At 43.0% G+C, this 24,039-nt stretch overlaps 1 protein-coding gene across 1 annotated transcript in view; it reads right to left on the reverse strand.

The window, feature by feature from the left end:
* The window catches only part of Rbm33 (RNA binding motif protein 33), a 99,365-nt gene continuing 75,326 nt past the window's right edge, over window positions 1-24,039 (reverse strand). Inside the window, exons 19-22 of the mRNA XM_033763958.1 lie at window positions 10,781-10,990; window positions 8,506-8,694; window positions 4,935-5,023; window positions 1-4,547 (exon numbers count right to left, since the gene is read on the reverse strand). Coding sequence (XP_033619849.1) covers window positions 4,499-4,547; window positions 4,935-5,023; window positions 8,506-8,694; window positions 10,781-10,990 — 537 coding nt within the window. The 3' untranslated portion in view covers window positions 1-4,498. The remainder of the gene's footprint in view (window positions 4,548-4,934; window positions 5,024-8,505; window positions 8,695-10,780; window positions 10,991-24,039) is intronic.

Raw genomic sequence — 24,039 nt, forward strand, 5'->3', positions numbered from 1 at the left:
TAAATGTTATTTAAAAATATTTTATATGCTAACCAAATAGCACAGAATGAAAAAGTTTCAAGTAGTCCTTTAAAATCAGCTCCCACTATTTCTTCCCTTAAAATAAAAATTAGTTTAGGAGAAAAGCATGTAGAAAGTCAAGAGGACACTTTTATGGAGCATACTAATCTTTCAAGGTACAGATTAACCCAGTACCTGTCTGCTTGTCCAATATGTGGGAAATGGCAAATAAAAAACTATAGGATGCTTCTTTCTAAAGGACCTGCATTTTCTCAAACCTTTTTAAAATTAGTAAAATGAAACCAAGGAGAACACAAAGATCTCTATGTTTTAGATTGTAAGAAGAAAAAGGAAAAAATAAGTAGTTTAGAAACTTCTCACTACAAGCACCTATTCCATCTGCCCATCTTGCTTAAAAAATTTCCTACAAAACACTATAGGGAGAATTAAGGTATGTACGACAGTCTCTAGAAAAGGCAGGTCACAATGAGTATGTAACCTGGGTGCCACGAGGAGGCATACCTGGGGATCCAATATGAATCAGCTTTCACTCTGGTACACAAAACCAAGGGCTCATGTACCTAAGAAGTTATGCATTTTCAATGACAAGAACTAAACAGGTTGCAAAAAAACCTTACACAAAATCCTTGGGATTTAATATTATATCAAGGCTAAATGCCTTTGTAGCATTCATAGTTAAAAATATCAAAGTAATACTTTATTTACAGAATTTACAGCTGAAAACACCACCTGAGATGCTCACTAAACACAGAGTATGGAAAGTTTCCTGTAGCTGACCTAAACTCTGACAGCTACCTTTGTGGGAGGGAGCCCGACTCCTCTCTTGGGCCCTTCCCTTTTAGAACAACTCCTGCATAGTCTCAAAAGATATCCCCATGTTCTGCCTCCCATTCTACGTAGACAAGGCAGAGAGTGGCTGCAAGCTCCTGAAGGGGATTTGGACTGATGCATCTAACAGCGGCTGTGTGAAGGACGGAGCCCTACAGGTAGGAAGGGAAGAAAATAAACAGGGATTCCTATGAAGGGCAGTAGCAATGCAGTGAAGCCCAGAGCCAACCAGGATGGGCCTCACATTTGTGCTTCTTGATACCTGGGCATTTTGTCTCCAGCAAGAGGACAGGGAAAGCCACCACAGAGAGATCGAGGATGACCAAGAGCAATACCCCAGCCGCTACACAGACCTCCATGGGCTCGTGTAATCAAGTCACTGGGACTTGTATAACTAGCGTCTGTCCAATGTCTATGAGGTGAGTTTACCTTCCCGATAAAACCAAAGAGAAGTAACAGGTAAAAACAAACAGAAAAAAACCAAAGCCAAAAGAAAAAAGGGAAAGACTTAACCCCAGTCCTTGGAGAAAGGCCCCTTCACCTAACCTGTGTCCCCTGTCCCAGTGGAGGGAGCCCCTCTCCTGGCCATTGTCCCTCACTCTCCTCCCACCCTCCCCTCTAGCTCCTCACCAGCTTCCCTGAGCAGCAGAGCCTCTGTCTGCAGCACCAGGCAGTAGGCTGGGCACAGGATCTACGCTGTCACAACTCAGCAAAGCTCCTGAAGGGAACTTAGGCAGCCATTCATGGAGGACCGTTACACAGCATGTTAGGGATGTAAGATGCTGATGGCTAAAGCACCACCCTCTCCCACCCCATCCCCTCTCCTCCCAGCAAGGCTGAGGTGTGGTTGCAGGGCCTATACAGGAAGCTGCCTGTCCAGGACACCAGGCTACTGCCACATTTCTTTTGGAAAGAAGAGTTGAGATTTACCCTAGAGAAGAGTATCAGTATAAAATTTAACAAATGTGGCCAGGCCAAGGGTAATGCAAAGCTATGTTCAGGTCAGCAGCTGAGAGAACTTACATTACAGACAAAGTAAACAATGCAAAAAGAGGAGAGGTTACTTGACTACACATAATCACCTGCCGATTCACCTCCTGAGATCTACTCACATTTACTGCCTTAATGCTTCTTGAATTTGTGAACAAATAATACACAGATGAGGATAAAATGACTTACTACCATCTTTATAAAAATCGAATATACACACAAACACATAAACAATTATGGAAGTGTCTCCATCAAACTGGTAAGACAGCACAAAAGAACTAACAAATAGCTAAGTTGTCACGTAGATGGCATTTCCAATAACATGTCATTTTAAAAGATTCATTTTAAAAGGTCCATATGTACACAGAGTGCTAACGCCCTGCCCCTCACCTTAAATGCATGATAAAGAACAAAGATAATGGTTGCAGCAGATCTTCCCCAGGGCTCAGGTGCATGTGGGGTCTGACTTCCCCACCAGAAGTGCACCTGAGAATGAAGTAACATTTCTCTCTAATTCTGCTTCTTTCCTTTTCTGCGTTTCCTCCATGGATACTAAGCCTGCAGCATTGGCCTGCCCAGTGCTGAGCTGCTCCAGGGCATGAACACTGAGAAGCTGGACTGCACCTGCGCTCAAGTGCCCTACCCGGCCCTGTGTACAGCCCTGCCACCTCCGCCTCCACTAATGAAGGAAGAGAACACTTGCCCGCATATGCAGATGGCTATGGATGCGGACACACACACATGCTCCTGGAACTCACACCACCCTCAGCCAAAGCCAAAGTCAGACCTTGGAGGGGCCCTGAAGCCTCGCTTGAACAATGTTACCCAGAAGGACTTATTCTCTCAACACTAACTTCCATGCTTCAGCGCCTGCTGATTTCCAGAAATGAGGTGCAGATCTGCATTTCAAAAGCACAGCACTCAAGACTATTTGTGAAAGTGGTTTAAAAAAAAAAACTGTTAAACTCATTTTATTTTATACTAAGTCCTGGCCGATAAAATGAAGCTTCCTATGACCCACAAGATCCTAAGTGGTTGGGATCCCTCTGAACTAGAGCTTACAGGCTACCAAACTCACTGGTTCAATGCAACTCTGAGGACTAGGCCATGCAGACTGCACTTTCACCTGTATGCACAAACCTGTACCTAACTAGACAAGAGTGGGCAATGACAGCTTTGCCTAGGCTGGGCAGTGGCTTCTGGAACAGAGGCAAGACCGCAGGGCAGGGTCTGCTAGGACATCCTCTGAGGGCCACAGTTTCCCAGAATCCACACAAGCACCTGCACTTCCCAGTGTCCCACCTAGGCCTATGATGTCAACTCAGAATCAGGGCTACACAAATACTTACAGGGCCTGAATATTACTTTCCAGTTCTTAATATTGGTAACTTAATTTGCAAGCATAATATAAAACTGCACCCGTTAAAACCAGAGGCTACCAGTACCCTCCTGCTCCTTAGCTACTGTGGGGCACTCTGGAGAGCAGAGGCTCAAGATGGCTTAACCAGAGGTGGTGACAACTAGCTTCTATGCCCCATCAATTCTACTAATAATGTGACATGAAATCACAGGTAAAACATATAGCTAAAAAGTCTGAGTGTGCCCTGGCATGCCTGGTCATACAGCTCAGGCCCACTCTGGACTCACTGTATTAGTGAAACACCCAGGTGGAAACAAAGTAAGGCACTTTCCAGTGTGTGCCCAGTAGGGATTTCCACAGAGCGAGTCTCCCCTCAGAACCTACCAAAGCTACGTGTCTGTGAGACAGTCATCCTCAACATAGGTGTGGAGAACAGTGAGCCACAAGAAAGCTCTCGGGTCCCTAAAGGATGGTGAGGTCCCTATAAAAAGGCCTTCAAAGCAAAAGGTAATCAAATCAATGATAGTTCATGTCACTAAGCCAGTGATACAAACATCACCTGGGGCTGCGTTTAAAAAGAAGAAAACCGAAGCCGGTCTAACTACCCCTCACCAGTGCCTCACTTCACAGGGCAGGACACAAGACCCCCCAGGGGCTGTGCCTGCCTGGGAGAGCACAGACAAGTGAGAGTTCTCCAGGGAATCAGGAACACGTGGTGAGCACTTTGGAGATATCTACAAGAAGCAGAATGGCCACTTCCAACGGCACCATCCCAACCCCCACTTACACCTGGCTTTCCAGGCTATGCACTGTCAATCGATAATCACCCAAATTTTAACTATATTTTCACCAGAGCCTTTGAGGGCTGACAAGATAATTCTGGTGAAGCTCAGTGGAGACACTCCTTTCTAGCCTGCACTGAAGATAAGTGCAACCATTATCAAATATTCTTTGCTGTGAAAAATATTCAGAACCTGCAGCATAATGTTTCCTCCTGACTGAATCACTGATCAATCAAACAGTAGGATCATAGAGAACAGGGTCTACATGCATCGTGAGCACTTGGAAACAAAGGGAAATGAGAACGGAGTTCTTATGGGCAATGGAATGCAAAGCAACCCAACACCCATCTTGCTCGCCATGTCCCGTCACCCAGCTCTACGCAGTCCAGGCGCTGGCTGGCGCCTGAATAAGAGTTACAGGCTGTGGACCGGAGAGGCTGTGCTCCTGGGGTCCTTGCCAGCGGCAGCTTCCTTGAAATTCATGTGTGCAGATGAAGCGAGACTCTCCCGTTAGACCTCACTCCACAATCAGGGCCACATTTATGTGGGACAAATCTATCATGTGCCTGTGGAAAGTTAAAGAGACAATCAAAACCAACTCTGGACAGCGATAATTAATTTACCAACGCAAGAAAGTGAAGTAGAACAGTAGGTCAGAAATAACATCTCTTCTACAAAAAATAGAAGTTGGGGTAGGGGTGAGGCTCAGTGGTGGAGCATTTGCATCCTGTGTGCAATCTCTAGCACCACAAAAAGAGAAAAATAAGAAAACAAGAAGTGCAGATTTATACCTAAGATCGACATACAAACACAAGAGAGCACTCCTCATGCAACAAGAGGACTGCTGGTGCTCTGCTGTGTCACTGGTGCAGCCCGCAGTAGGTGGAACCCCCCGCTCAAGCCCAGGATAGAGACTTCCTCCTTCCAGCCACACTTTCAGGACTGAGGGCTACCTATGGAATTTCTGCTGAAACGCTAGTGCATGCGCTGGTTCCTTGAACTTCGCAATGGCTTTCCGTTGCTGGGGAAGCATCTGCAGGCTCTGGAGGAAGAGAACAGAAACAGTTCACCTGCCACTATGTAATGTAAAATGTAAATGCTCATATACTCTGAGCTACAACACAGAACTGAGGGCCAGGCCGTGTGGAGCACAGAACTGACCTCCACCTTCTATATACTTGGCAATTTTGCTCACCTAGCAAGACAATCTACTCCCAAACAGTGCTTTTCCCATCAGTCCCATGAGCAGAAGTTCTGTCCTCCAAGCCTGTATTTAGACCTGCCATCCCCTGGCCATATTCACCACCCAGACCTTCCCCGAGATCAGCACAGGACTCCTCTTCTCACATCTTCCCTAGAGGTAACTTTTTGGTTTTGTTTTGTCTTTTGAGACAGGGTCTCACTATGTAGTTCAGACTGACCTGGAACTCACTATGTAGCCCAGGCTGGTCTCGAACTCACAGCGATCCTCCTGCCTCAGCCTCCTGAGTGCTGGGATTACAGGCATGCGCCACCACGCCCGGCTCTCAAACTAATTTTTAACAGGATCTCTCACTAACCTTCCTGAAGAACAGTACACAAGACTGTAATTCTGCACTCTGGGAGGGTGAGGCAGGAGGACTGCAAGTTTGAGATGCACCTGGGTAATTGAGACTTTGTCAGCCAATCAATGAATCAATCAATCGATGCCCAATTATGTTGATTTAAACCCTAGTAATGCAACACCATCACAACCACAAAGACAACAATGCACTCCCACACCAGAGAAAATCTGAGAAGTGAGAGGACTCCTGGCCTACAGGCAGCAGTCACTCCCTGGTTTGCCACTGTGTGAACTGAGGGTCTCATGCACATCCCATCACATTTACCCTACAAATGGGCACCTGTGAGTTACTTCAATGTTATAGACTGAGCATACTTGGCTCACAGAGGTGAAGTTCTCTGACTAAAAGCTCCACTGCCAAGACACTGCAAAGCCAGGATCTAGATCACAGCCTCGTGCCTCATGACAAAGCCTCTCATTCTCACTACACTTTCCAGCTGCACTCTGCAGTGTCTGTGCAGCAATACCTCTCAGCTGACTCTGGAATGCATGAGCACATTTGTGATGCTTCTATCTTCTGCTCATGCCATTTCTACACACTCCTGTCATTCTTACTCTAAAGCACCTTCTGACAGTAGTGAAAGGAAGTAAAACACTGATCTGAGAGCAGCAATGACTGCCATAACACTGATACACTGAGGAAAATCTCAGATTCCACAGGTTTACAGGGCATAGTTAATATGAAGTTACCAGGAATTTCTAATGGTGAAAAGGCCAAAAGCACAGAGGTCCCTGTCAACTATATTACATGCCATCGAGTGAACACTAGGTGGCACCATACTCCAGAGCACAGACATTTTCTTCCTGGAACCAGGTAGGCAGAGGCTGAAACCCTGGTCAGTCAGCACTGTCTTTCTAAAGCGTGCATTTAAACCACTCAGTTGCTGACATACTCTTTAAATTATTTCTTTAGCCATCAAGTGCTGGAAAAAGCTTGTTGTATTAATTTTTTTTTCTTTTTGGTACCAGGGATCAAACTCAGGACCTTGCGCTTGCAAGGCAGGTGGAACCACTGAGCTAAATTCCCAACTCAGTTTTTTTCTTTTTATAGGAGTGCTGCCACCTGCCTCGCAAGTGCAAGGTCCTAAGTTCGATCCCCAGTACCTAAATAAATAAGGAAATGTAGCACTTTGAAAATGCCATGCTTAAAAGTTTCTTTTTTTTTTTCAGCTTATAATTGAGTTTATTGGTACATTTTAGGGATAACAGTACAGTTATTAAAAGTTTCTTTAAGACTACCCCACAGGCCTAAGGCTAGTGGGAGCCTGTCTGCAGGACAGGAGGAATGGCCTTCTGGAGTGCAGAACTGATCCTGGGGCCTGCACCTCTGGCATTCATAGTGACTGAGGGGCACAGGAAATGCTCTCTAATTAAGCAAGTCACTATGGCCAACTGCAATGTTGCCTCTGCGGGGATTTTAAGTGGCTCCAATCAAACTTTGTGATACAATGATTTTTAATTCTTTCCAGATAGGAAAAAAAGAGACAAATGGAAGAACAAAAGCCAGCCAAGAGATCATAAAAAATTTCAAAATTCAACTTAAAAGGTTAGGTGGTTTCCCAGCTCCAAGGTCATTTTCACTATGCAGGCTGTGAGCCTTACTCAGCACTATGAGAAGCAAATAGTTCTTGCTGTTCAGATTCCAGAATATTCAAGAAAATGTCCAAGACCGCTATGAGGAGGCCACACTGTAAAATTGGCAGGTCACATATGCAACCAGTGCTGTCTGTCACTCACTGGCCCACAAAAAGGTGTGTCCCTGGTCTGGACTCAGGTAAACCATTATGCTACGCACAACTGTCAACTGTACTTGCTTTGAGTTTCCAAGTACATGAACCACATTTTAAGGCACTTAAAAATCTCGTCAACTCTGTTCCTGCACATAAATCTGAATGATGACCAGCTGCCTAGAAACACCTAGTGAGCACAGCCTTTATGGTTCTGACAAATAACAAAGTATTCCTAAGATACAACTAGGAGAACTGCTCCTAAAAGTGAAAGAGGTTTTGGTTCTTTTTAATGCTAAATACAAGTAAAATCCGTAACAAAGGTGGCAACAATTTATACCTATGTAACAGACATTTGAAAGCTTTCATCTTCATCTCATCCTCATTTTTAGGACTCTCATTTAGTCTGAGATCTGAAACAGATTATAAATTAGTTACTTGTACCAGCCCCTGCCTGAGAATGCCCCTAGATTCACTCAGAAAGCAAGAGATTAGAGGCTAAAAAAAATTTTCTGCTGTTCAGAAATCTAATACCTCTACTAGGTATGTTTCTGAAGAGCTCTGTCTTCAGACATAGCTCTAGCTTGATGACAATATGTGATGAAGGCAGTGAACAGCCCTATGTGCAGGAGGGCTAGAAACAGGACAGGGGCCAGGCACTCACTTCAAGGGGCACCTGCAGAGCTTGGTGAATAGAGAATGTGGTATTGTTTATTTCATATTTACTCATTTCCTTGGCAGCCACCACAGGAGAGACTTCTAAACATCAGAATTAGCCAATTTTAAAATTTAAAGATGCAAACAGGCTAAGCTACCGTCATTATCTATAAAATCTAAACAGTGTTCCACAGGTAATAATTTATGCAATTATTTCAAGATATAAGACAAGGTTAAATACTTAAAATTTTTAAAAAACAATTGATCTGATAGAACAAAAAATGCATGTGTGAACTATAGGATAATCTGAGGATTTCAAAGGATAATTTATTCTATTGGAATCCTTATTTCTTAAAACTTTAACTGAGAACCTGAACATTTCAGGTGTAAGGCAGAAGCTCAGGAATCAGTGTGCACAGCAGATAACATCTCTCAACTGTTAACTTTAAAACAACCCAACCACACTGTGGGCACCAAGACAGGGCTTCCATATGGGACCCAAGAGAAGAGATGCCAGGCTACGGCCAGGCCACCCACCTGGATGGGTCCCACTGACATCAGCAGGCTCTTCAGTTGGACGTCAGTGGTGGACGAGGACAGCCCCTCCACAGACACAACGCAGGGTTGTGGTTTGCACTCCACCACACGTAGGTTCTGCTTGTTGGGCATTAGGCGCCCCCGGCCCATGGGACCTGCCACTCCTCGGCCTCGTCCATGCATGATGGGCTGGAACAACAAAAGAAATGCATTCTCATGTGCGAGTGTGGGCTACCTCCTAGCTACTAAGATATCAAAGGAGCAAATCACTCAACATCCGTTAAGACACAGTGAGCTACAGATTCTCTGTAGTTGTCTAGCCTCTGCCCAAGGATGGTTACTGCTCACTGAGATAGGAAAGCCCAGCAAGACTAGGCGAGGACCAGGAGGGAAGTGACAACACACCTGAGTCTCCTGGGGCCACACAGGCAATCGGTGCACTCTGTGTGCTGCCACTGTTTATGATGAAGCACCCTGGGGTAGGGAGCCATAAACTTGGAGCAAGTAATGGGGAAGACAGTGGACCCCAACCTGACTGCCCAGAGTGCACACTTTTCCCACTGTTTCAGTGGGGACCAACCAAGCAGTGCTGAATCTACCCGGCAGTTCCAAGAAGGTGCAGCTTCAGGGACCCAATTCATCTGAACAAAGTCTATACCAAACTCAAAAGTCTCCCAAACTCAAAAGCAGGTTCTGCAGCAGGGCTGCAGCCCAGCTACATATTATATTATGATCATTTGCTGAGATTTAAACACACACCCAACCAGAACTAGGTACCATTCTCAACCCCAAGCATGACCCTCCAATCACTGGCAGGGCCCAGAAAGCATCCCGTTCTTTTCTAAGCCATCTGAGATTCAGAAGCACTGCTCAGACTGTCTTGAAGAGGTCTTTCCAGCATTCTCTCCTGCTTAGGAAATTACAGAGACTATACCGACTTCGAGTGGAAATGACCAGCACTAGGATTCCCAGATGCCCCAGAGCATGACCAGACAGGAGTAAAAACAGCAGCCTCCCACTCCTCACAGGAAAAGGAAGAAAACAAGCCAGAGTGAGAACAGAATTACCCCAGGGTGCAATGGTCATGATGCAGAGGAAGCTAGGAAAAAGTCACGTTCCTTGGCACTCTGCAGAAGGTGATGTCTACTCCTACAGAGTGCTCACTCAGGACATTCCAGGGCCACAGTGAGACACTCATCACAAGCCCCAAGTGACAAGACTGCAAACCAGTAGTAAATGTTCTTTTGATCCAATAATGTAAAGTTATATTAATACACTGAAGTATGCTTATTTATAGGACAGGTCTCTATACAGATCACTACATAAACTCCTCCTGAGAGCTCAAGTAAGAAACATCATCCTCCTCCATTATGAGGACAAAGGAGCTTTGTATCTATGCAAACCACATACAGACTGTGCATTTTTTCTGGTCTTTTTGGTCATGGAGCAAGGGATAGCGCCTGACAGGACAATGTGACTGGAGGTTTACTGCTGCCTGTCCAAGGTAGCACACACAAAGGAACCTCAATATGGTGTACCTACAAACCACAGGCCTTAAGGAAGCAGTCACGGCAGGTGCCACCCTGCCCCTCTGTCCAGCCTCACTTGCCCTCAGATCAGTCATGCTGGCTGCTGCTCTAAGAGGGACCTTGCTGTTGCCCATCCTCAAGAACTATAAGCTGCCTCTGCCTAGAAGCCAAAGGAGGGCACCCTGGCACTGCCGCACATGTAGTGGGACCAAATGGGCATCCTGCACAGAACAGGCTCCAGCAGACACCAGGCTTCCTGCCACCAGACTGAGCTTAGATGGGGAGATGTCCTTCAACCCAGTGGCCAAGGGAAGTTTCAGGGCCAGGACTACAGCTCTATCACTTTCTCAGGTTACTCTACCATCACAGCCTTCAGTTTCCCCTCATGGAACTGGGGTGGTGACCAGGAAACCTGAAGACAGAACTCTGGCTCTGTAGTGGGTATCCCCAGAAGATCAGTGGAGAGAGGGAAGGTTCAGATGCTGTGCAGCTCGCTGTTCAGAGGCACCAGCAATAGCTCAGCTCTGTGATGTGTGCAACTGGCTGGAGTGTACTAGGCAAGGAAAAAACTTTGATGAAAATGTCAGTATTTTTCCAAGCCAAGACTAAGGAAAAGATGGCTCACTGGCCAATATAAGTACTAACAAGTGCCAGGAAGCACAAATCAGAGAAACTGTGCTTAACCAGTGGGACACTTCCTGTGAAGCAGGCTGCCCATGTCTGGGCAAGCAGGGGGCAGGCAGTACCTTCTTGGCCTGGTGAATGCCTTGGATGCTTTTGATCCCTGGAGGAACAGCTGAGTGCACGTGGGGCCCCACAGGGCTGTGCTGGGGCTGCTGAGGGACCCCCTTGGTCAGCGTCACCTTGCGGGCAGGCTGCTGTCTCACTTCTGGAGGCTGAGGAAGCCGCTGGGGCTGGCCCTCGAGGTGGAAAAAGCCGTCACTCTCTCCTCCCTGCTGAAACCAACAGGCAGCACAGGGTTCAGGGCTGGCCCCACACTCCTTCAGCCTGGGAGCCCGCGTCCTGGACAGGCTGCAGGGCACAGCCCTTGTACATAAGCGAAGCCAAGCCCACTGCTCTACGACAGCCAGTGCAGGGATTTCTCACCAGGCAGTGATTAGGGTTTAACAATGTTTTTGAAATTTAAAATTTGTGAAATCAGCTTTAATTACTGCTTCCATTTAAGATCTGTGATTAAAATACTGCAAGTGCTGCTGGGCATGCTGATGCAGCACTCTGGGAGGCTGAGGCAAGGGAATCACAAGTTCAAACCCAACATGAGCAACTTAGCAAAATAATGTCTCAAGATAGGAAATAAAAAGGGGCTGGGGTTTAGCTCAATGTAAAGGCCGTGGGTTCAATCCCCAGTGCTAAAAAGAAAATAAATGCTACTTAACTCAATGACATACTGCTTGATTTTAAAAATACTTTCTACACATCAACAGCATGCTTACAACCAAGAGAGCAGTTCTAACTGTGACTCCTACTTCACCCTGCTCCAAATGGGAGCAGCCCAACTCTGCTGGACATGTGCTGTCTTGGAGTAGTGTATAATAAATACTAGCACCTGTGCCATCTATACAGAGCTGTTAAGTGCTGAGAGCAGGTGTTGCACACCCCAAAGAGATGGGAGGGGGAAGCATACAATGCCAGCTGTGCAGACTGCCCCAGGGCGTGCCTGTCAGCTACTTCCAGGATTCAACTGCAGTGCCCTGCTGAAACAGGGATGGGGGTGGGGGCAGAAAGATCTGACAATAAGAATCCTGCCCTGCTAAATTACGGGATCTCAACAGAAATGGATATTGCAACTTGAAAAGTAAGACTGCACTTGAGGCCCACTACACCCCCACCCCTGACAGAAAGAGCACATCTGGCCACTCAGCCATGCCAGTAATGGATGGGAACTTAGTAAACTAGCTCAGAAGAGGTCCACCTATCCAGGTCCCTTCCAGCTACCTGGCTGTGGTTTGTCCCCACCAAACCCCATGCTGACACTGAGTTGGCGATATAGCAGTCCTGAGAGGCAGGAAGGTCTACAAGGGCTGTTTGGGTCACAGAAGCTTCACCTTCATGAAAGAGATTGATGTAGTTCCCACAAGAATGGGCTGGCTATCAAGATGCTGATGACAGTATCTCGCTCCTTTGTGCAGAAGGAATTTCTAAACAGAACCACAACTGCCTGAGAAGTAACAGCAAGAATCAATAAATGGGATTACATCAAATTAAAAAGCTGCACAGCAAAGGAATCAATTAGTAGAGTGGAGACAACCTACACAATGAGAAAAAGTTTTGCCAGCTATTCCTCAGACAGAAGACTAATACCTAGAATATACGAACTAAAAAATCAGGCCACCTAAAATAAAAGACCTAGTCAAGAAATGGGCAAGTGAAATTAATATACATTTCTTAAAGGAAGAAGTACAAATGGCCAACAAATATATGAAAATGTTCAGCATCTTTGGCCTAATTAGAGAAATACAAATTAAAACAATGGTAAAACAGGGCCGGGGATTTAGCTCAGCGGTTCGGTGGCCTGCCTTGCAAGTGTAAGGACCCGAGTTCAATCCACGGTACCAAAACAAAACAAAACAAAAAAAACAATGGTAAAACAGGGCCGGGGATTTAGCTCAGCGGTTCGGTGGCCTGCCTTGCAAGTGTAAGGACCCGAGTTCAATCCACGGTACCAAAACAAAACAAAACAAAAAAAACAATGGTAAAACAATTAAGATTCCATCTGATGCCAGAAAGAATGGCCATCAGCAAGAAATCAAAAAATAACAAATGCTAGCGTGGCTGTGGTGAAAAAGGGACCCTTCCCTCCTACATTGTCAGTGGGAATGTAAACTAATACAACCATTATGAAAATCAGTATGGGGATTTCTCAAAATACTAAAATTAGAAATTCCATATGACCCGGCTATTTCTTTGTCTAGGTATCGTCCCAAAAGAGCTAAAGACATCACACTACAGCAATACATGCATTCCAATGTTTATAGCAGCACAATTCATTAATAGCTAAATCCTGGAAGCAGCCTGATGATTGGATAAAGAAAATGTGGTATTTATACATAATGGAATACAGTACTACTCTGCTATAAAGAAGGACAAATCCATGACATTTGTAGGAAAATGGACTCACCTGGAAAATATAATGTTGAATGAAATAAATCAGACACCCAAGCTTAAATAACCTATAGTATCTCTCATTTGAGCACAGCAAAGTATAAACAAAGAGCACAATAAAAGAAAGAAACATGGAGATAAAGCTCTTGCAAATGGTAAGGAGCCCAGGAGACTGTAGCGGAGGCAAGGGGAAATAAGCAAAATAAAGATATGCTATGCACAGGAACTTACTAACTTCAATGAATATTAAACATTATGTCACTGTGCTTTGGCAGCACATATACTAAACATTATGTCATAAACATATTATCAACAAGAATGAAAATAGGACAAGGGGATTTAAAAGAAGGGAGGTGAGAGGAAAGAGGATTTAAATAAAATAAGTTGTATTATGTACATGTACACACTCCCCAAGATGGCTGTAAACTTTGTGTACTACAAACATGTACTATTAAAAATAAAAATAAAGGGATTGGGGAGACTGAGACTGATCGATTTGGTAGATACAAAATGGAAAAGGCAAAGGGGCCACAGACTGGAGTGACGCGGCCACAAGCCAAGGAAAGCTGGCAGCCACAAGATGCTGGGAGAAAGAAGGTAAAGACTACCCCAGAGCCTTCAGAGTTAGCATGGCTGGCCAACACCTTGATTTCAGCCCGGGGTCCAGATCTTATCAAGTTTGTGGTAATTCATTATAGCAGCCATAGGAAACTAATACACATACCTAAGTAAGCTTTTCTGAAGCTATTATTCATTTATTAAAACCAAGTGTTAAACTGAAATTAAAGCTAAACATCGAAGTTGTTTTTTAAAACACAGTATTAAATATCTTAAAAAAACAATGAGGCATCATATATAGAGGCTCTCTAAAGACCAAATATATCTGTATTATGTGGTGAATGAACACAAAGGACTTTTGGCATCACAAATAGAATTACACTAAAAAATAAAAAAGAGCAACCTTCCCAAACATACACAAAAACAAACAAAACCACCTTAATAAAGTATTAGCACTTAATCCAGCAACTCAGAAAAGAGATCACACTCCATGACCAAGATTCTCCCCAGAAGTGAAGGCTGGCTGAACACCTCAAATTAACTAACATACCATAGTATATGAAAGAAGGGCCCTGGGGCTGTGGGTGACTCACCCAGGTGAGTCCCCTCAACATTCTGTGACTATGACATGTACTGCAACTACCTAAATGTGTTGGTCTTACTGGGAGTCATCTCTTCCCCCAAAAGAAAATGGTCACTGGCTATTAGGATATGTGATTATATTTTTAAATTTAAAAACTACTTAGCATGAAAAATTTCAAGCACATATATAACCACAGAGAACCATACATCTTTCTAAGAAACAGAATTTGAAAAATCTGGCACTCAGAACAGGCCCTGATGTCTTAGGTGAGACACCTGCTTGCACAGTGAGGAGAAGGAGACCTCTCCATGGGTATCAGCAGTAGCTGACTGTGCACACCTCAGGCTTTCCAGGGGTCTCCCTTGACAGAGGCCTTGGTTGGTGGGTAGCCCTGGCTAAGTTCTGGAACTGCCTAATGCTATGGTTTGTGTTAAATTGCCCCCCCACCCCCACCCCAAGCCTCATGTGGATGAGGTAGGACTTTCTTTTTCAGAGGTAGCTGAATCTGGAATGTGATGCTGGGATTAAGGGCATGTGATTACTAAACCACTACATGTGAGCAATTAGTTTGGCACCACCCTAATCCCAGTAGTCTGAATAAAAGGGGCAAAAGATGAATTAATTACTCTTGTTACCTTTTCTTCCTTGTGTGAGCCATGTTGTTTCTGCTCTGCCATGTCTGTCTCTCATCCCTGCCTTGGAGCCAGCCAGCTGATTACGGACTGAAGCCTCTATAAACAGAAGCCAAAGAAACCCCTTCCCTTCTAACTTTGGGTGTCGGGTATTTTGTCTCAGCAACAAGAGAGAAAGGTAACACACCTACGTTCAAGACAAGGTCACACCCCCTACCACTACAAATAACATATTAAGCCTTCATAACAGAGGTTTCCAGGTTCTCCTGGGATCTCAAAAATCATCAGGAGCGATGGCATCATTCAACATATTCTACTTGTCAATGCCTGTGCAAATGACAGGAAATTTGCCAGGAACATTGTTTTCCTCCAGTCCTCTCTGTGAGCTAAGGAGTGTCATCTTCACTTTGCAACGGACAAGCTGAGGCCTTTGGTCACACACAAGTGCCAGATAACCTCCCTGGTTCTAAGGAGGACCATGTTCTGGGAGGAACTGACAGTAATGTGCTTTGTAACTACCTTCAGCAAGAACTAAAACAAAAGGAATGAGGTATCATTCAATTAAATCATTCCAATTAAGCTACTAAAATGCTGTGCTTTGAAATTTTCACAAGATCAGGCTATGCAGCCACAGACTGAATACAAATAATTTCATTTTGTAAGAAAAATTGAAAAAATTTTCAATTAAGAGAATGAATATTCTTTCAATTTAGCAAAATAAAAAGCTAATTCTAGGGGGAAATTTTAAATTTCTACAATAACATTAGGAAATGATCAATCTATCCATTACTAGGTTGAAACCAGGAACATATTTTTATAGCCACAATGATGCAAAGACACATACTAATAATATATAATAATAATAATAATAATAATAATAATAATAATAATAAAGACACATACAATAAAAACTAAGCCAAGCTAAATCTATCCATTACTGACAGATCTTCTATAACCTAGACCAGTGGTGGCAAAACTACAGCAAGGGTGCCTCAGTGGGCTGTTTGTATCATTGGAAATTCTAAAAGGTTAGCCATCACTGAGTAGACTTATAGTTACAGCATTGAAAGAGGGCCTACAATTATGCAAACTGGCTATGCAAATTTTAAAATGTGACTGATTGAAATTAGAAATTTAAGAAATCTGTTCTTTAGATGTAAGCAAATCAGTGATGGTGAGTGAATGAATGACACATTATGCTATGGTCATGAAAAATGAGAATGCTTGGAGAGTCAGTTTCTCTAGGGCTGTACAGTGTACTTTTAAACTCTTTACACAGCAGTATTGGGTACCATTTTAATTATCTCCAACTTTCTCCAGAGCAAATGAGGGGAAGAGAAGCTGGGCCTGCCTGAGCACAAATTGGGCCCACTTTAAGTCTAAATATTGTTGGGTTTTACAAAAATGACTATCTTTTTAATGAATACAATAAAAATGTCTCAGTGTTGTTTAAAAAATATCCTAGAGGCACTACCTGAATTAAGTAAGCTTAGAGAATACTTTTTATCATCTTAATCATTATAAAAAATGACGTTTGTACCCACCAACATTAGCAGACAAATTTATTTATAACAAATGCTTTAAATATATTGATAGCAAATGCCTACTGATACTGTCAGGCCTTCTTGCAATTTGACAGATCAAATCTTATTTTCATTCTTAAACCCCATTAAGAAGTGATATCACTGACTTGCATTCACTAGCGAGCAAATTGATTAATCCCTCTCCATAGAAATCTCAACCCTTGATTATACCTATCAGACGTTAAGCAGCATTATTCTGGAGTGACAACACTTGACAAATTCCCCAACCATTTTCCTCAGCCTTTGTGGCCCTGCTAGCTTGTATTAACCCTGATGAAAAATTAATTTTCCTTATCTTCTTCTAAACCCCAAAATCCAAATCCGCCAAACTGGCAACTCTTTCTGTAAAGGTATTATGAAAACCTCTAAAAGATTAATTGCATGTCTTCAGGTGACATTAAATTAATTTCTGTACTCATGACAGACATTTGATACTCCGCACTGAGAGGACAGATAACATTGTCAGGACACACAGAAGGACAGTGGTGTGGTGTCCCAGGGCAGCCTCTTATGAATTCTCCCTCTGATAAGGCCACACTTCACTGTCACCTGCAGTGCTGCTGATCGCTTGGCCACAGCCCTCACAGCACAGGTTTCTATTAACTGCCACAATGCAGGTCCTATCCCTGTGATCTTTGTGAAGCTCATTCAGAATCAACACAATAAATGATATGCAAGCTATATGAGGTTTCTAAATATAAATAAATACATCTAAGATTCCTCTATTTCTCTGAAGAAAACTGGATCAAAGCAGAGAAGGTAAAGAAACTAACATTCCTTTTCAGGTTCCTAGGTCAACTTCCTAATTAAATTGCTGCAATGTGATAGGAGGGGAGGCAACATTTCTCATTTACAGTGTTCATTTATTCTCTGCAAAAAATTATCCTTATGTAAAGGCAAACACACCAAACATGAACTGAAACCTTACTTACTGCCTCTATCCACTTCTAGCAATGGGTCTATACAGGCTGAATACAAATCAAACCTATAAGGTTAAAGAGACCAGGGGAGCTGGGCCTTGTGACTGCTGGGCTTTACAAAAGAAAAAGATCCTCTTAGCACATGCAAACAATTTTTAACTGTTCAGAACAGCAAGAACATGGCACAATCATTCAAGTGCTTGTTCTCCTAACAACCTGCCTTTCTGAGATTAGTTTGGTATATTTAGAGAAAATATGTAGAATGTGAAATTAGCTGGCCTTTGGAGGAACAAACTGAAGGGCTCTGATAACCTCAGAATTCTCCAATTTGGAAAGCAAAAATCTAAGTCTGAAAAGCCAAGGATTTCTAGAGCTGCCAAAGTGCAGGGGAGAGGGGCCCTACATGCTATGACTTCTCAGGCAGCAGGGCTATACAGTGTGGCTTTTCTAGCTCTAGCCCCTCACTTAGGCATGAATTTCCTAGCTACTCCACCAGCCGACTCTGCAACTCTACCTTAGAGACTGCTGGAGCCACAAGGTGGGACCTGTGCCTCCCTCTGCCCAGGGGCCCCCGCTGTGTTATCCCGTCCCTGGTCTCAAACTAACCCCCTGGCCCAAATCTCTGCAGAACTCCCTTTGTATCTTTCCCTCTGACCCTGCAGCACAGAGCAGAAACACACTATGTGAGACTTCTACAGTGGTCCTCAGCTCTGAAACCTGTCCACGCCCAGGCACCCCCAGACTGCCCTATGGCGTTAACTCTGAAGTCAGGTATGGGCTCCCTTGAGTAGTAACACTCCTAAAGGCTCAACAAACCAACCAGCATGGTTGAACAAAAGGTAGCAAACGGGCCATATGTAACACAACTAGATAAACAAGGAATTTGGGGAAAGGACAATAAATCCTGGCAGAAAAAGGTGGTTAGAAGATTTTGTAAGGATAAATTATCATTTTCTGATTTTTTTCCCCAAGTTTTACTGTCCTCCTGGTATCACCTAAATGTCCACAGAAACAACTATTACTCTTATCCTCAGTAGTACTTGAGAAAATATTGAACCTGCTTTTCCTTTAAGAGAAGATTTAAGAGAAGAAACTGTGAAATGTGATGTTTTTAGCTTAATATTTAAGTTTCTTAAATATTTACAATGTCTCTGAAACCGCTCTAAATTCTGCCATATACTGCCTGCCCCATGAGGGACTGTGCCAGCACAGCCCAAAGAGAATGGGCCTAGTGACCAGGGATCAAACTTTTGCAACTGTGAGCCAGAAAAAAATCTTTCATTTCTTTTGAGTTCATTATCTCAGGTATTTTGTCACAGTAGTGAGGTGACATAGTACGCCTGATGACCACATTCCACTGAGGAACAAGATGCATCCCAACAACCCCCTAAAAAGGAAGCAAGCAGGCATTCAAAGAACGGTGGAAACTTCCCAGAAGACACAGAAGCCAGTGGGAAGTGGCTCTCAATGGCCAGTAAGGGTCAACTGTAGCAGTGAAGTAAATAATTAAAAAGACAGTTCACTGAATATTACACCAGTAAGAAAATGAACAAATGAAAGAGGGAAAAGAGACAGTTATCACCCGGAAAGAAGGCAGCAGACAGAGGCAGAGGGAGCAATGCCTGCCCTGTGAAAACATCAATGCAGCTAACAGTGAACACGTGGCAACAGGCACACAAAGCACCCCCCATAAACTACCACCATAATTGCAAAAAGTAAAACTATAGCCACAGGGAGAGACTCAGCAAACAGTACCTCACCAAGTGAGTGGAGACTATCTTGCCAACACTGCACAGACCTCTTGATTGGCCATTTGGCCAGAAATGCCAAGCCCGAAACTCATGAAGAGGAAGCATTAAGACAAACCCAAATTAAAGGACAATCCACAAAATAATTGGTCCCAGCTCTTTAAAAACATCAAGGGCAAGAAACAATAAATGGTCATCCAAATGCCTCCAAGTAAAGGAGACCACAAAGGTAGCTCATGAGCCTAGACCGCCCTTGGCTTGAATAATGATGATGTATCAACATGAAACTTTCCAAATTTTCGTAATATGCAACTGTGGCTTTGCAAGACGAGTGTCTGTGGTCTGAGGTAATACACTGTGCCTCCAACCTACTTGCAAAGAGTTTGGGGAAAAAAAGTTTTGTGTATGTGAAAGGACAAGAAGAGACAAGGACAAGCCAACACAGCAAGATGGAAATAGCTGCGAATATGGTGAAGGGCTCCCAGGAGCTCCTGTACCGATCCTGCAACTTCTCTCACATTGAAGTCACAAGAACTTGCCCTACAGCCCATGAGAGCCCAGTGTACACTGACCACCCTCTCTACCAAATCTGGGCACAACTTCTGAGAGGGCAGCAGGGGAAGAACACCATAGATCCATCCAGTCCAGACCCTCTACAGCAAGCACGCACACACAGACTGGGGCCTTCTGTATACAGCATTTTGACAGCTTTTTAAAAATAAAATAAAGAGAATCACAACTGAACAGCTGGCTTTCCTGGTGGGAAGTTCTTTCCGTCTCCCCTGTCTCTGTGTGGCCCACAGAACAAAGGATTATTTACTTAATTTGCAGCCAAATTCCTAAAATTTTCATTACTTCCATCAGAGTAAAACATAAAGAACATTATAAACAGCCACTATAAACAAGTCTTTGTTTCCTCCCTGAAAATAAAGGAGAACAGCACGATAGTTACTGAGCTACTCACATCACATGGATTACAACCCAGACTCTTCAACAGTTCTGGAAGAACTGAGTTTCATTTTATCAGTGAGTAAGCTGGGGTAGTAATCAAGGTGACAAAGATGCAAACAAAAAAACTGAGATTCAAGAACTACAAAGACTAGGGAAACCAGAAGCTGAAGACCTACAACTATTAAGGACTTTCCAGGGACCCATGCTCATTCTAACTGCTTTTTCTGTGTTTAATCACAAAGAATAGCTGAAGATGACTAGTTAAGTTTACACTAAGTAAACATTTCACATCTTTTTTCTCTTAATACTGGAATAGTTTTATTTTTTGGATTATGTATTGATTATGACCAAAATTATTATTTAACAAGGCTTCTCTAGGTCTCTTAAAATTAAGCACTTAAAAACAACTTTCTGAGAAATGCTGTATGAGAACTATTCAATTAAACACTTTTTTTTTTGCACTGGGGATTGAACTCAGAACCTTGCACTTGCGAGGCAGGCACCAGAACCACTGAGCTAAATCCCCGGTAAACACTATTCTTTAAATAGGCTTTTATAAATAATATTCGGGGAGGCATTTGAAATTTTAGAATATTTGTAGGCCTCCCAACACTATCAGCAACAATAATTTCTTCAACCCTTGTAATCTCACCTATCAAATCCAGACAATATAATAAGGAAAAACAACTCACATAAGCAGCAGCTGATTTGCTTCATAGGAAAGGTCTCTCAATTTCTAAGTCCTCTGATGTTTCCCCTCAAAGCTTTAAATATAAAGCCTGACTTCCTTTGACTCACAAGAAGTGTTCAGAGACGTATTTCCAGCACGTGGCAAAGCAGCACTGCCCAAGGGTGAAGGAGCAGCTGTCTGCCAGCCCTGTACCCACAACAGGGTTGTTCACCTATCACCCAAGCCCTTCTCTGCATCCTGCTCCATCAGACACTACCAACTGGCAGGCGTCAGCAAAAAAATGATGCCTACTCATCGCCCTTATTACAGAAGGCCCCATTAGCAATCTTTTGAGCCCATCCTACCACTATTTATTTACAGGAAACAGCAGAATACAATCCTTACTGGAGAAATAGCTAATAACAAAAAAGTTACACTACAATAGCTAACTAGCTCTTCTAAAGATGAGCAAAAGGCCTGAGATGCAGAATCCAACAAGAGCTGTGTGCCTAGCCCTACAACTTAGCTGTGTGGCCCCAGGCTAGCAGCAAGCCCTCTCTGAGACTTGGCTCTCACCTGTGAAAGGGAAATAAGCCTCTATCTCAGGTGATGCTGAAGTACATGCTGAGCAGTGGACCAAAAACAGCCACTGCTACCAAGCATGAGACCACAGATTTCAACCAGGGGCCTCAGAGCATTCTACAAAAGAAAATCAAATTATCACATGGCTCCTATCTACCAGAAACTTTCATTTACAGACTCCTCATGGCAACCTTAGTAATCCCTTAATAGGCCAGAAACTGAGGTTCACAGAAATGAAACCATTATCAGCATCTCAAAGGCACAGATCATCCAAGCATGGGTCCTCTGCACCCAAAGCCCAGTTGTTTTCCCCAAATCTTGTGGGTGATACCAAGTCCTGGAGAGAAGCACTTTAAAAGCACTTTAAGCTCTGAACACTACGAAAGGAAGTTGCAGAATGGCCCACACCAAGCCTGATGCCAACAAGAAGATTTTGAAAAAAACAAAGAATCTCCAAGCTCCAAGCAATATAACTACCCAGTCACCAGAACTGTATAAGAACTGTATACCAAGGAACCATTTTCATTAAATTCTTTCTGAAAATGTTCCCTATGTTCACAATGCAATAGTGTCAACAAAGAGGACTGATATAAAAAGAAGAATTAAAATCACATAAAAGCTAATGTAATTAAATGAAAAGGCAGGCATAAAAACTACCATCTCAAGTCTCAGGCTCTTTCACCCTTCAAAACTTTAAGTTTAAAAAATTCAAAGATTAAATGATTTTATTTTAAAAATGAGATACTGAAAATAACAAAAGAAAACTGTTCTGACTCACAGTTGCATCACAGGCCTAAGTACTCCTAAACAAGCCAACTTAAATTGTATGATGTTTCCAATGGGCATGATACAGCAAGAACACCAAGAATATTCTGCCTTACAAGAACACACAACAATCTTCTGGGCAGTATATTGATTGTGGTCAGCCACCAGAGATAAGTTGTTGAGTGGTACTCATCACAGAAAGTCCCATATACTGGCCAGAGAATGACTACTAGAAGGAGATGACTGAAAGCAAACAAAAGTTTCATTATATTAATTTATATAATTGGTTAAAAAGAAGTGAAGGAAATAGTTTTGCTTACTTTTTTTTTTTGAGACAGGGTCTTGCTATGTAGTTCATCCTGGTCTTAAAACTCACTATGTAGCCCAGGCTGGCCTCAAATTTGTGGCAATTGTCCTACCTCAGCCTCCCAGGTGCTAGGACTGATTACAGGCATGCACCACATACCTGGCTCATTTTTTTGTTTTTTGTTTTACCTGACTCGCTCTGGAGCAACTCTATTAAGAAACCTTTTAAAAAGACATGTTACATATCTTTATACTGGCAGAAAGTAAGAGTCAACAAGGGAAACTTAAACTAACAATGAAAAGCTTTTATTAAATAACTGTAATACTAAAATATATACCTAATAGTCTATTCAGGTACTGTGTACAAATTAATTCTCTCTATATGTAACTTCCAGGCAGTGTAACTCCTAGCAGAGTGTGGCTCAGCCCTGGGCTCACAGTATAAGACTCTCATAGGCAGAGCAATGTATCAATACTGATGCTGACAGAGGTGGAGAACCACCTAGATCCTGAAGCTGCAGCAGCAGTCAAGGGCACAGATAAAAGTTCAATCAATGTGAGTGTGCTTGGCACTTGATAAAACTGTTTCCTTTTTTGCAATGCCTGAAACAAATGCAACTTGCACCTAGCCTCAATTAAGAATATACTATCTTGTCTCTGCCCTCCCTTCACCCCCTCATACCCTCTCCATTTACAAACATGGGAGGGCAGGGGTATGGGGAAAAAATGAGAACCAAGAGCTGTCATGTAAAGATACAAGATCCCAATGATGAATGTAACTGTGTTGTATACCTAAAATGTACCAATAAACTCAATGAGAGAAAAAAAAATACTATCTTAAAAATAGTATCCACCCACCAAAAACAAAAAACCAAGAAAGCCATTAGGGAAATGTTATTCATCAGTTCAGAGAGATGCAGGCAAAAGATAAGTCCTCGAGGAGTCAGAAACTCACATGCTCCTAGACAGTCACTTGTTAGGATAAACCCTGTTGGCTAACTTGAAATTTAAGATTTGAAAGACAGATTTGGAATATAGCTTTTGTTTTTCCTGTTTATTGCAAAACTGGGAAGCACCATTTTGTAATTAGGCCTGATATTTATTTTCAGGATACAAATATAGGTGTTAAATGCAAAAAAGAGAGCAAGTATTTAAATAAGAAAAATAAATTTTTTGAAAGGAAAAGTGTTTCCTAATTTAATTAGCTGCTCTTTGAAGGCAGAACTGACCCCCGCAACTGCCATCCCTCCAGGGCAGACAGTATACACAGCCTTTGCAACCACAGCGGGCATGGGAAGCCTGTTTTCAGCACCAAGCCTTGTTAGGCTGGTGATTCAAATTAAAACCAGACACTGATGAACATGTTACACTCAAAAAGAAGGCTAGAGAAACAGCCTCAGCAATCACAGGAACCAATGCACACTTGGTTGGCATGCAGAGGAACAAACTCTTATAATAAACAAGTAACATTATATAACTTTCTCCCATTTCGACATTTGGAATCACAGTAAAAAAAGTGAGAAAAATCAGATTCAGATGAAACAAAATTATAAGCACTTAATGAATACATATAGAAACTGTGGT

Source organism: Fukomys damarensis, unplaced genomic scaffold (genome assembly GCF_012274545.1).
Source record: "Fukomys damarensis isolate Sample0158 unplaced genomic scaffold, DMR_v1.0_HiC HiC_scaffold_16, whole genome shotgun sequence".
NCBI lineage: Eukaryota > Metazoa > Chordata > Mammalia > Rodentia > Bathyergidae > Fukomys > Fukomys damarensis.